The sequence below is a fragment of the Tachypleus tridentatus genome, chromosome 10, assembly GCF_004210375.1.
Source record: "Tachypleus tridentatus isolate NWPU-2018 chromosome 10, ASM421037v1, whole genome shotgun sequence".
NCBI lineage: Eukaryota > Metazoa > Arthropoda > Merostomata > Xiphosura > Limulidae > Tachypleus > Tachypleus tridentatus.
Window position 1 is genome coordinate 51,257,609 of NC_134834.1, and position 13,673 is coordinate 51,271,281.

General features: G+C 33.6%; 1 protein-coding gene across 2 annotated transcripts; it reads left to right on the top strand.

Moving 5' to 3' along the window:
• Positions 1-6,681: 6,681 nt before the first annotated feature.
• Positions 6,682-10,063, top strand: LOC143228063 (uncharacterized). Of its 2 annotated transcripts, none has more exons than XM_076459400.1 (3): positions 6,682-6,786; positions 8,722-9,437; positions 9,857-10,063. In XM_076459400.1, the coding sequence occupies exons 1-2, from the start codon at positions 6,775-6,777 to the stop codon at positions 9,430-9,432; spliced, it is 723 nt and encodes a 240-aa protein (XP_076315515.1). In that variant the 5' UTR covers positions 6,682-6,774; the 3' UTR covers positions 9,433-9,437; positions 9,857-10,063. The 2 variants fall into 2 exon arrangements, with proteins under 2 accessions (XP_076315515.1, XP_076315516.1); XM_076459401.1 differs by having other exon boundaries at positions 9,868-10,063.
• The last annotated feature ends 3,610 nt before the right edge of the window (positions 10,064-13,673 follow it).

The window sequence follows — 13,673 nt, forward strand, 5'->3', positions numbered from 1 at the left end:
CTAAATGATTCATGCAACAAAAATTACATAGCAACATTGTGTATGGAAACATCACGTATGACCTCATGACCATATAAAGGAAAACAGATGTTGAAGCAAATAATTTCGTCAGTTGCTCAGTCACTTAAAATTTTTCATTGACATCACAGAAGAATCGTATCCATAAAACTATACAAAAAAAAAACAAGACATTTTCATCGTAATAGTATTCCCATATCAACAATGGTGGATCTAAGGTTGTGTGGGCCCAGGAGTTCATAATTTTTGTGAGTCCTACATCTCATGTTATTTAGCATTAAATTAAATTAATCAATAAGCCCCCACTAAGATCATGGACTCTAGGGCTGAGCCCTCCGTAGCTCCAACCTAAATACGCCACTGTATATCAGTAGTTGTATCCTGATGAGAGGAGAGATACTAATTCTTCTACAAAAATCGTACTCCAGTATCAGTAACTACGTCTAAGCACTTAATGGTTTGTTTTCTTGAATTTCGCGCAAAGCTACACGAAGGCTATCTGCGCTAGCCGTCCGTAAATTTGCAGTATAAGACTAGAGAGTAGGCATCTAGTCATTACCACCCACCGCCAACTCTCGATCTACTCTTTTAGTAATGAATAGTTGGAACACCTAATAGAAATACAGTGTCCGAAAATTATGAGACGTATTACATACAGAATTAAAGGACAACAAGTCAGTGAGAGTTACGAGCTTAAGAACAGAAAGTAAAGGTAGAAGTTTGTTGGGAGTGGAACAAGCAAAAAAAAAATTTTTTTTCTTACAACATAGTCATATTAGCCTCTTTAATATATCGATTGCGGGGAATCGAGCCCCGGATTTCAGTGTTGTAACTTAGTAGAGGTATTACTTACCATCTGGTAACAAATAATACGAATATATACATAAAAAAAGAGACAAGTTTTCGCCAAACTTTTCATGTTTAACTTGCTCATTGAATTAACTATGATTCTTCTTCTGTGCCATCTAGGTTCGAAAAGAGTGAAACCAAGAGCAATGAAAAGAAAAATTATAGAAATACCTAACACACATATCCTAGCGAAACAAAGAAGTTTAGGTATCCTACAAATTCATAAACTTCAACCAGTGTTCTTCAAGCAGCGTTAAGCGAAGTCAGGTCTACAAGTTTTTGATTTATATGTTTTAATACGTTTCTTTACGTGAAGCCCACACCGAAACACATTCACGCTAGCTTGAGTCTTTAAGAATAAAATTTCTACTTTATAAGTTTTTATATATATAAAAGGATTATTGCAAGTTGGATTAATAGTGACCACGAACTTTATCTAAATTTATAAAAATATCATGATGTGGTAAATAAGTATATATTATTTTTACTCCCAAGTTAACCATTGAAACGAAAATAAATTAATCCTAGACTAAAGTAAGCAAAATGGATAGACTATTTAGCTATAAACATCCACTCGGATGTACAAAATTCACACATACATACATAGTTCAGTCCAGTAGACACATGAAACAACAATGAATTTATTTCACTGTTATTACACAACAATAAGCCAAAATTGCCTTGTTTACACTTTGAAATTTCTGGACTATAACTCGACTAAACTATTCATTTTTAGAATATATTAATGCTGTTTTTATATTGTTTTACTTATTTAAGTTACTTCAGGATCAAACTGGCTAATCCAAAACCTCATTTTATTATAGTGGAAGTCTCGTATTTCATGTGAGAAATACTGAAAATACAGTCATGGTGTTACATGACTAACTTATAAAAAGTTAGCTTTTACGTAACAGACTTGTAAAATTAAAATACTGCTGCAGCTAGTGTGGAGAAGTTAAACATTGTTACTTGTCAACACCGTAACACTTTATCATTTAAATATGCTTTCTAGATGTATTCTTATTCATTCACAACTGGTTTTCAAACATAAAACATTGTATGATAAAGTGATAACAATAAAGTGTTTTATTATACAAAATAAATGGACGTTATTTAATTTTTATGTTGTTTGTCTTTCAATTTAAGCTTTTGAACAATTTCAAAATACTAGGTTTTTACTTTGACTAGAGCTCTTTTGCCTGGTATATAAATTTTGTTATGACTTTCATTTCCTTTGGTTGGATAATAAAGGTTCCAAAATTGTCATAAATACACTTATAATCGTCTAAAACAATGCTGAATTGTCTGTAATGTAGTTAAAATGACATAAATATATGAAAATACTAAAATTAAAAACGATCTGACGAAAGCGCTAGCTAGAGACGCCATCCATCCTTAAACAAAAATATAAATAACTTGGCGATTGTTCAACCTCTTACTTAGTTTTGAATTGTCTGGAACAGCAAGTCTAGGAATGAGTGCACGGTATTGTTGCAACAGGTGACGCTAAATAAATAAAATATTTTGTTGTTTCTAAATGTTAAACAGTGTATTTGCATTGCCTGCACGCTCAAAGTTTAGGTTAACAAAATTACAATTCTAAATTATTGTGTTTTCTTCTGAATTTTAATTTTTTTTACAACTTGATAGAATATTTTCAGTTAATTTTACACGCTAATTTCAACAATTTTAACTCAGAAATATTTTAGAATCGATATTTTGTCATTTTCTTACATTTGTTTAGTACGATTTATGAAGTCTTGTCTTGAAGCAAGACACCCTTGTCAATTAAACAAAAATTACCCAATTCCAAAGAATAACTTTATTGGTGTTAAGCATCTTTGAGGATATATTACCTATTTTTGATTTTCAAATGTTTTCGTTAATATCTGTACAGGTCTTGAGTGCAATCTTATGGCGACACATCAAGTGGTTTGAGTGTTTACTAACAAAACACATTCTTTCAAACACCTATATCCTGCCTGGCATGACCAGTTGGTTAGGGTGCTTACCTCTCCATATGAGAAGGCACGGGTTCGAATTCTCGTTACATCAAACATGCTGACCTTTTTTAGCTGTGGGGTTGTTATAAACCGCCTCTTCATTTGTGAAAGGGTGGCCCAAAGATAGCGGTGTGTACTGATGACTAACTTCCTTGACACGTTGCTCTGCGCGAAAAAAGAAAAAGAAAGCCGCAAACAAACAAAGTTTGTTTAATATTACGGTGTTCTTCATTTTTTTATAAATATACTGTGATTTTATTGAATCGCAATAACTGTAAACTTGCGTTGTTTATTTTTATTATGCTACCAGATAAAATAAAATTGTTATCAAAACAGCCAGGTTTATTACGGTATGCGAGTGCAAAATGTTATTTATGATTTATTCTGAATTTCGTGCAAAGCTATACGAAGGCTACTTACACTGACCATCCCTAATTTAGCAGTGTAAGATGAAATGGAAAGCGGCTAGTCATTACTACCCACCACCAATTCTTGGACTACTCTTTTACCAAAGAATAATGGGATTGAATGTAACATATAACGCTCCCACGGTTGAAAGGACGATTATGTTTGGTGGGACGCGAATTCGAGCGCCTTAATTACCTGTCTATGATAGGCTTAAAATGTTATGATAAGAAATATTTTTTGAATATGTCACGTACTATAATTTGTCATGGGCGAGCCCTAATTTTATTATTGCTGCATAATATAATTTATAGCAAACAAGTCTCCGATTAATATGTTACGTATTACGACTTCAAATGACCGGAAATTTGAATTTAGAAGTTAATTGAATACTGATATGTATCAGATGTATAATATTTGACAACAAGATTGATTCACACAGTTTTCTTTTGTATGAAGAATGTATTTTAATATACAAAGAACAATATAATTTATAATAATGGTTATTACAAATAATGTACAAAAGTTTTACAAAGTTACATAAAAGTATTAAGTCTTCTATCTAGTCTGAAACTAAATATTTTATCAACGGTTCATGGTTAGCGAGACCCATAGTGGCACAGTGATATGTCTACGGACTTATTATACTACTAGAAACCGGCTTTCGATACCCATGGTAGGCAGAGCATAGATACCCACTTGTGTAACCTCATGCATAATAATAAACAAACAAACAAACGACGAGCGAATTAATTTTGAGTTGATAAACTAGCTAGCTCTCTATTCTTAGCTTTCCTTGCACCGACGAAGATATTTAATGTCATTGTAGAATTACTAAAGGCCGAAGACAATTCACTGAACGTATACGGGTTGTAATGTCCAAAATCGTATCGGCCCTTATCAGATATTTGTAGTTTCCTCACCAATAAATGTTTATCATAGTTATGGCTTTCAGTATTTATAGTATACTAACTATAGCAAACCAACAATATTATTAAAACCTTCTCTTGGCGCGTCGATTTATAAACTTTAAGCGACATTCTTGAAAACTCAGCCGGAAATAATGTAAAACATATATTGTTGATTCTTACGCTCGGGAATCTTCTTCATATTTAGAAAATAGGCTGGGCTTTCGTAGTACACATTTAACAGTATAACTCACATGCGTTTCTAAATATATATTAAACTGAAGCAAGCCAAGCATACATATAAAAATAAATATATAATACTAACACTGTTAAAAGTATTATTTTCATTTATTTTATTAAACTAACATATATAAAGAAATTGGCTACTTAGTTATTTCTAAATGAAACAGTAGTATGTTTTAAATATAAATAATATTATCTTAATCAGTTATAGTAAAACATGCTTTCATTATTTAATTACGAGCATGTTTGATTTATGAAAGATCAATGTGAGATTAATACATACTTTGAAAACAAACATAATAGTGACCACCTGGTGACATTTAGTAGTTATTAGCGAATTTGCAGTTGGCTCAGAGGCAGAAGTGAAGGTTTACCAAAAACCGAGTTTCGTTTCTCATGATGGAGACATCACAGACAAACCATTGCATAGTCTTATTCTAAATAAACAAACAGAAAAGACACTAGCAAAATCTAAGGATTGTCTCCCAAAAATATTGTGGCAAAACGTAGACAAAGTATAAGTTTTTCGTGGGAAAGAACAATAGCACAATAAACAGTGGAATGTTTGAACAAGTTTTTTTTTCTTACACTGAGAATAGTAAGGGGCGTGTATTATTAGATTAATCGAATTTAGCCGATTACACAGCCCTGAAAATTGAAACTTCATCAGTGTCGTTTGGGTTTTAACAACAGATTTTTCATAATTCAATTACACAAATTTCGAAAATAATATTAATTTCTTTCTATCACGTACGGATTTTTTTTTTACAAATAGAGAATAAAAAAATCTCACTCAGATCAAATTATTATTTCGTTTACCACAACGAATATTTTTATTATAATAATTATTAACAAAAATACAAGAAAAAGATTAAAGAAAGGGAAGAACATTGATGCCAAACGAATATACATTTTCCTTTTATCCCTGGACCTGGCATGGCCAAGCGCGTAAGGCGTGCGACTCGTAATCTGAGGGTCGCGGGTTCGCGCCCGCGTCGCGCTAAACATGCTCGCCCTCCCAGCCGTGGGGGTGTATAATGTGACGGTCAATCCCACTATTCGTTGGTAAAAGAGTAGCCCAAGAGTTGGCAGTTGGTGGTGATGACTAGCTGCCTTCTTTCTTGTCTCATACTGCCAAATTATGGACGGATAGTGCAGATAGTTCTTGTGTAGCTTTGCGCGAAATAAAAAAAAGCAAAGACTTTATCCCAGCTTTTATTTATGACTGGCATCTGTGACTAGGATGAATGGACAATTTTAATGAAAATAAACCAATACTGATGCTGCAATAAAGGTAGGTATCAAGTACTGTAATGCATCTTCACAGCACAGTCCCGAGAATACATCGATAAAACTGGCATTACTCTCAACATGGCTGATGAAAGCTCTAGGTCTAAAAGATTGCTTCTCCAAGACTCGACACTGCCATTGCAGCTTCCTTGTTTCCATTTTATGCTTTACACAGTCTTTCGTAAAGATCACAGTATCAGAGAGGAAACAAAACAAGAGCGAGTAAAATAAACTTTGTAATAACAAATATTTTGATCATAGCATCAAAATGGCACTTTTTTTATTTAGTCTGTGGCACTTAGGGAAACTAATGTTTAACAGAAAAGCAAAATGTTTCCACAAAACACAGTTCCAAGACGTTGAAGGAAAGAATTTGGAACTCGTTTTCTTACAATGGACAACAGCAAATAGCTAACTTAAAATTTAACTTAGAACTAAAACAAAAAATAAATGTTGTATATATCTTTTTCATTACATTATTTTCATCTGGTGAAGTAAAAAAAAGACTCAAAATTCCATAAATATAACAACTGAATGAGTTGATTGAAATTAAATGATCACAGACTTCAGCTTAGTATTGGTTAGGTAGCGTATTTTAATTAATTAATTGCAAAATTACATTCCATCCTCAGTTATTTCAAGTGATAGATTAGAATTAACGTGGATCTTTGAAACGTAAACCATTATTTTAAGTATTAATGTTGTATGAAGTATGTTCTATCGTATTAGAGTGCAAAGTTAAGTTTTGTTTTTACAAGCAGCGTTCTGGTACTGTAAGACCGGTCATTGAAAGATTTACTGGGTTTTCAAGTGACGTAATTAGTTCTGGCTTTTATACAAGTGGGCCACTAACTCGACCATGGGTGCACTACTTGATTAATGCCAATCAGTCTAACAACGTGGCTCATGCGCATCCACACGCACACAAAAAAATAACAATAAAAACAACAAAGTGAATGAACGCCCTTAAAAGACACTCGAATAGCCTAAGACAAGTATAAATACAAGAGGATGACAGGAAAAGAAACAGCAGAGCTACATCGTTCCAACAGTCGAACATGAGTCAAAAGGTATGTTGCTATCGTAATTCTAATAAGAGGATTAACGTAGCTTAGTCTGTTTTTACCGCCATCTTTTACCTGAATAGTAAACTAATAACAATTAATATTAAATAAAAGCATCATGTCAGTGTTCAAATAAATTTTTCTCTGTTAAATCTTTTAACTTCTTTCACTAACTTTTGGTAGTGATAATTTGTCAAAACGTAACCGCTTATATTTTCAGATATCTGTAGAAAGTCTAAATATTTATATATATTTACGTAAACGTTAAAAGCTGTTTCTTAACACTCAGATGTCTTTATAAAAGACAGTTTATTTATTCATTTTAACCTATTTTAACTGAGAACCTTTCTTAGTTCTCCTACTTTACTCAGACTTCATTGCTTAAGCTTTATAATAGCTGTGTAAAGAATATCCAATTGCATTTTTTATTTCTTAAGGTTTTACAGTCGTGGAAAGACTTCTTTGTATATTTTTACTAGTGATTTTTCTCAAAAGGTTATAAGTTAACATAAACAGTTAAATCTTGACTAGATATCCGTGTAATCTTTGTTTTGGAAATTTTGATGAAACAATTTCATATCTAAGCTATTAATAATAACTTACAGTGAATCATTTATCCAAAACAATACCCCCTAAGTGGCTCACCGGTATGTCTGCGGACTTAAACGCTAAAATCTGAGATTCGATACGCGTGGTGAGCAGAACACAGATAGGCCCTTGTGTACCTTCGTGCTTAATTCAAAACAACAACAACACGAAAAAATAAAACGTAAATTGTACAAACAAAGAATCTTGTCTACACGATAAATTAACAAAAGCTACAAATAAAAATATTCTTTCCAGATTGCGGGCTGGAACGGTTAACATATTATTAATACTACTGTAATACAGCATTTTCTTTGTCGTCCTCTGTATTCAGTGTTATATTTTACGATGTCTTAAACATGTTAAAATGCAACAGTCAGGGTAGGTTTGGTAAAATAATGAGTAATAATTTTACAAATAACTTCTTATAGAAACATGCGAGAAGAGACCTGAGAGCAGCAGAAAGTTACTAAATTATCAAAAGATAAAAACGGAATATTGACAGTTGTTTGGAAGTATAATAAACACTGGAAGAAGTTCAGCGAAAACATTAGAAGGAAGAAATTTTCTAGAATATCTCAACTTTCTACATCTATATATGTTTTATTAGTTTTTAATGTAGCAATAGGTAACTAGTACGGTTAGGTAATTTTGTAAAATAATTAACCTTCTCTCTCGGCTTAAATTAGAAATAAGATATCTTCAACAATCTGTCTCTATATTGCCTCGTGACTATGACCACGCACAATGTCCTTGTAGGTTTTTGGTCTTTACTGAACTAAAATTTATCGCATCAATGTGAAAACGTCATATATGTGTAATATATAACACTTTATATCTAATCGCCCCGGAAAGGCCAGGTGGTTAAGGCACTCGACTCGTTACCTGAGGGTCGCGTTTTTTAATCCCCGTCGCGTCAAACATGCTCGCCCTTTCAGCCGTGGGGGCGTTATAATGTAACGGTCAATCCCACTATTCGTTGGTAAAAGAGTAGCCCAAGAGTTGACGGTGGGTAGTGATGACTAGCTGCCCTCCCTCTAGTCTTACACTGCTAAATTAGAGACGGCTAGCGCAGCATATAGCCCTCGAGTAGCTTTGCGTGAAATTCAAAACAAACAAATTTTACATCTAATTATAGAAAATGTATGTTAAAACATCTCATAACAGAAAATTGTCACATCATAACACATGCAATTAGTTACAGAAACACTTCGATGTTATTGTGTGACAAAACAATATCGTAAAATGCTCGTTTTATATCAAAGATAAGTGCATGAACATATTTTAATATGTTTTCTTTTCTTAATAAATTTTGTATTTTAAATTCTTTCCTCTATATGTACTATTTTTCCACAGTGTTTAGCTGCTTTAATTGTCAGCGTTTTGCTACTCATAACATACGCTAAGGAAGAAAGAAAAGCAAGTGGAACCAAAGGTAAAGTAACTAATGATCTTATAGCCCAAGCTACGGGGTATGGTGGTGGCGGTAGCAGTTATGGAGGAGGTGGTTATGGAGGAGGTGGCTATGGTGGTGGCGGCGGTGGTTATGGAGGAGGTGGTTATGGTAGGGGTGGTGGAGGAGGCAGGATCCAATTACTTGCTGTTCCCATTTCGCTAGGAATTGGCAGAGGTCATGGTGGAGGTGGTGGTTACGGAGGCGGTTATGGTGGAGGTGGTGGTTACGGAGGCGGTTATGGTGGGGGTGGCATTACTCTTCTTGGTCTTGTGGGTGGAAGAGGAGGTGGTGGCTATGGCGGTGGATATGGAGGTGGTGGCTATGGCGGTGGAAGTATTGGATATGGTGGAGGAGGTAGTGGCTACGGTGGAGGAAGCAGTGGATATGGCGGTGGAAGTATTGGATATGGTGGAGGAAGCAGTGGCTACGGTGGAGGAGGTAGTGGATATGGCGGAGGAAGCAGTGGATATGGCGGAGGAAGCAGTGGATATGGCGGAGGAAGTATTGGATATGGCGGAGGAGGTAGTGGATATGGTAAAGGAGGCGGCGGATATGGTGGAGGAAGTATTGGATATGGTGGAGGAGGTATTGGATATGGCAGTGGGCATTAAAATAGGTAGGTATTTCGTCTTGAACAGAAAATAATGAATAATACTGTAATATATTGGTTCTATAACTCCTTGTTAATATAACAGATAGCGATTTTACAAGAAATATGTATAGCAAAATGTTTGTATAAGTATTTATATTTCTGTCTTTCTATGTTTTATTTATGTTTACTTCTCTGTCTATGTCCTCATGTGATTTTTATCTTTCTCGCTTTCTATGTCGTTGTCTGTTTTATTTTCTTTCTATCCATCTCTTCTTCTTTCACACATTAATTTTTTAAAAATAAAAATACAAAAAAATAATTTATCGCAAATAAGGTTCTTTCATGATTATTGAAATGTCATCATATCAATCATATAGGATTATATAACAATTTTTTGCAACGTTTGTTGACTGATATAAATAACATTAATTTATTACTATTAGTTTCTCACCAGGGTGCTGACTCAATTGGACTCTGAGAGAACAACTCGACTGAGAAAAAACTCTAACTTTGTAATATATTTTCATTAACATACAATCGAGCTTCATTGAAACATGTTTTAACTGTTTTAGTTGTAGGTATTTTTATGTATTAAAGTTTCCATGTTTTTTCATGTTGTATATATCGAAATAAAACCTTTGTTAAAATCATATATGATTCAGAGAATTTGAAATATAATAAGAATATAAATATGCATGAATATAACCAACAGTCGTTTAAACATTTTTTAATAAAATAGGTATTTTAAGCAATTTAGTCACTGAAAACATATACGTATAATTATAAAAAAAGTTTTAATTTGCAATTTAAAGAGCAATTTATTAGATGAACTAACTTCGTTAAATGAAGTCATAAGCATAAGGGTGAATAAACTCTTTATTTTTCGTTCTGAAAATATTTAAATGGACAATTATTTTATACACATAAAAAGAGTGCCACAATACATTCAAACTGTTTGATGTCTTTCAGTTTACATAATATTTCCCACGTGCCTGTTGCCACCTAGTGGTGGATTCAGTAAGTCTTGTTTTCAATAAGAAAAATAAATTAATAAACCAAAGTTATTGTCTTCATTAGTGATATTCTACACAGTAAAAGCAACAAAACTCTGAAACCGAAAGTTAAATTGTGGGTAAAGAGTCAGAACAATAAAATATTTCAGAAATAAACCGTTATCAGTAAATGAGGCACCGTTTTTTCTGGAAGATATAATAGTAACCCTGTCGTTTATAAGGCTTAGTAGTTAGTTCTGGCTAACTAAAATGGATGTACATAAATGTATATATATATATATATATATATATATACACACACACACATAAAAGTTTGAGCTCATTATATCAAAACGATTTTGGATCCTCATCGAGTCATTTCACGTTGCAAAGTCGTGTTTTATTTGACAACCATGTATCTTGACAATTGTCCTTCAGCGTAATTTCTGTTTTAAACGGCTATGACGTAAGGCTATCGTGTGTATAGCATGCTCTAATGACCTACACATCTCCCAAAATGCTTCTAGTGTAGGAAACGACGACTGTTTCACAGAATTTATTTGAACAGCTCTATTGCACAGAAATCAGTAGGCGCTGTTTACTAGTTGACCGGTACGGAATAGCACAAATTTCCGGTTAGTTCTCCAGCTGACTGAGGCCTCTATACGGCTATCGAAATAATGTGTTACGAAAGTAATTTGTTTACACAGGACTTCCATCGTTTTTCTTTGGCAGGTACTTCTTGATTGTGTTACATACTGTTACCTTGGAAACGTGGACGGCATTTGTCACTGACCTTTATGTTCATGGACATTCTCCTGTTATAACATGCCTCATTTTGGCTACAGGAGTTGAGATAGAATTTATTGAAGATCTGTTTGCATATATATATACAAACAATATATTCTCAAATCGTGATTTTGCTACTATATACTAATGTTTAAATTACTTAATTAGTATAGGTATACGGTAGTTTACTTTACGAAGCTTGGTAACTGAAGGCCACCCACATCGGAAAAACTAAACAAAATTATTCCAGCTGCATCCACGAACACACATGAGTATCACTTTGGATCGGGGAACATCCTTTTAAGTCCACCAAATTCAGTGTTCCGAAATCACAGATATGCAATTGATATCCGGTATCTACTCAAGATTCACTATTATATTGTTAATTTCGACACTAAAATGTTAATCAAACAAAGATTATCCAAAAAAACAAATCTTCGCCGTTTTAGATATAACACAATGTTATACTCTTACGTATTTTAAAGCAACGTTTTCAGTAAGAGGGTATTTTAATAAACGACATTAAAAATAATATTTACTTTAAAATATTAAAATATTTTTATTTTATTTCTTCCATTCATACATACTGTTTCTAGATAGTCGCAAGTATTGTTGGTTAAACTTATCGTTGTTCATGTTTCAAGCGATTATAATATTCTTATTTTGCATTTTCTATTGTGCCTAATTTTCGCTAGTTTCTTTTGTATTATTCCGAGACGAAACGTAATAAATATTTCGAAAATCGAAAACAGTTTAGGTTCAGTATCACCAGTTTTGTCAGAATTTCAAATTTTTGATACTGTATTTTGATTTAAAGAGTTGCTAGCTGGTCAAGTAATAAAAACAACTAACAGAATCACTATCACATTTCATTTTAATTTGTTGGAATGATAAAATATCAAACATTTACTTGATAATATCATAACAAACGAATAATGGTTATGGTTAACTTTGATGGAAATAATTAATTGGTACGTTTACGACTCCAGTGTAGGGGTTAAAGACAAAGTTGCTTATAATTCTAAACTAGTATATTATTGGCTTTTAAAAACCAATAAGGCTATGGTAATGATGATGGCTCCTCCTAGTGGATAAATAGTAAGTTTGAAGGCTTATAACTCTAAAAATGAGGTTTCGATACCAGTGGGAACATCACAGAAAACATATTACGTACCTTTGAGCTTAATAACAAGCAAACAAAAACGACAATGATAATTTGAATAAATAATAATACAATAGTTTCAGTCTGTCCTTGCAAATGTCTGCTAATTGAAGCCTTCTATTTTATAAGTGTTTACCTTTGTGGTATATTTATATTTTTTGTGTGTTTGTTTTAATTTCGTGCAAAGCTACACGAAGGCTATCTGCGCTAGCCGCCCATCATTTAGTAGTGTAAGACTAGAGGGAAGGCAGCTAGTCATCACCACCCACCGTTAGTTCTTGGACTACTATTTAACCAACAAATGGTGGGATTGACCGTAACATTATAACGCCCCCAAGGCTAAAAGAGCGAGCATGTTTAGTGCAAGGGGGATTCGAATTCGCGACCCTCGGATTACGAGTCGAGTGCCTTAACCACCTGGCCATGCCGAGCCCGCTTTTTTGTACTCGTTCACTTAAAAAATATAAAGAATCTTCAAAAACGCTGTACATACACTCAAGTAAAACAATTTTCTTATAGTGTTTGTCTTTGTATTACACGTGTTATCTGAAATGAAAATATACCTGTACAATTTCAAGCTAAATTGTTTGTTTATACAATAATTTTTTTCGTAAGCACTGAAATTGAAACCTAATTAGAAGATTTTTTGGAATATCTTCTAATGATGAAAACATGTTATTTTATTATATTTACATACCTTTTAATTGTTCAAGGTAGCATAAGCTCTAAGTTACTGTGTATTTTGTAGTATGCTATTAACAAATGTTAGAAAACACGATTCTTGAAATTGACATTGGCAAAGAGTCAAAAACACGAGTTGAAAGTTCTTTCACTTTGCGTTCATCTTAAAGATTTATTTGTTTGTTTGTTTTAAAATTTTGCGCAAAGCTACACAAGGGTTATCCACTCTAGCCGTCCGTAATTTAGCAGTGTAATACTAGAGGGAAGGCAACTAGTCATCACCACCCACCCTCAATTCTTGAGATACTCTTTTACCGATTAATAGTGGAACTGACTGTTACATTATAACGCCCCCACAGGGATTCGAACATGCCATACTCAGGTTACGAGTTGAGCGCCATAACATCCTGACTATGGCGGCAGGTATCTGAAAAAAATGTGTATACTTTTCCACAAGATTAGTTTGTGTGTGTGTGTGTTTTTTTTTTATAGCAAAGCCACATCGACCTATCTGCTGAGCCCACCGAGGGAAATCGAATCCCTGGTTTTAACGTTGTAAATCTGTAGACTTATCGCTGTACTTGCGGAGTTCTGGTTAGTGTGACTTCAGAAAATTAACAAGGGAAAAGCTGTGTT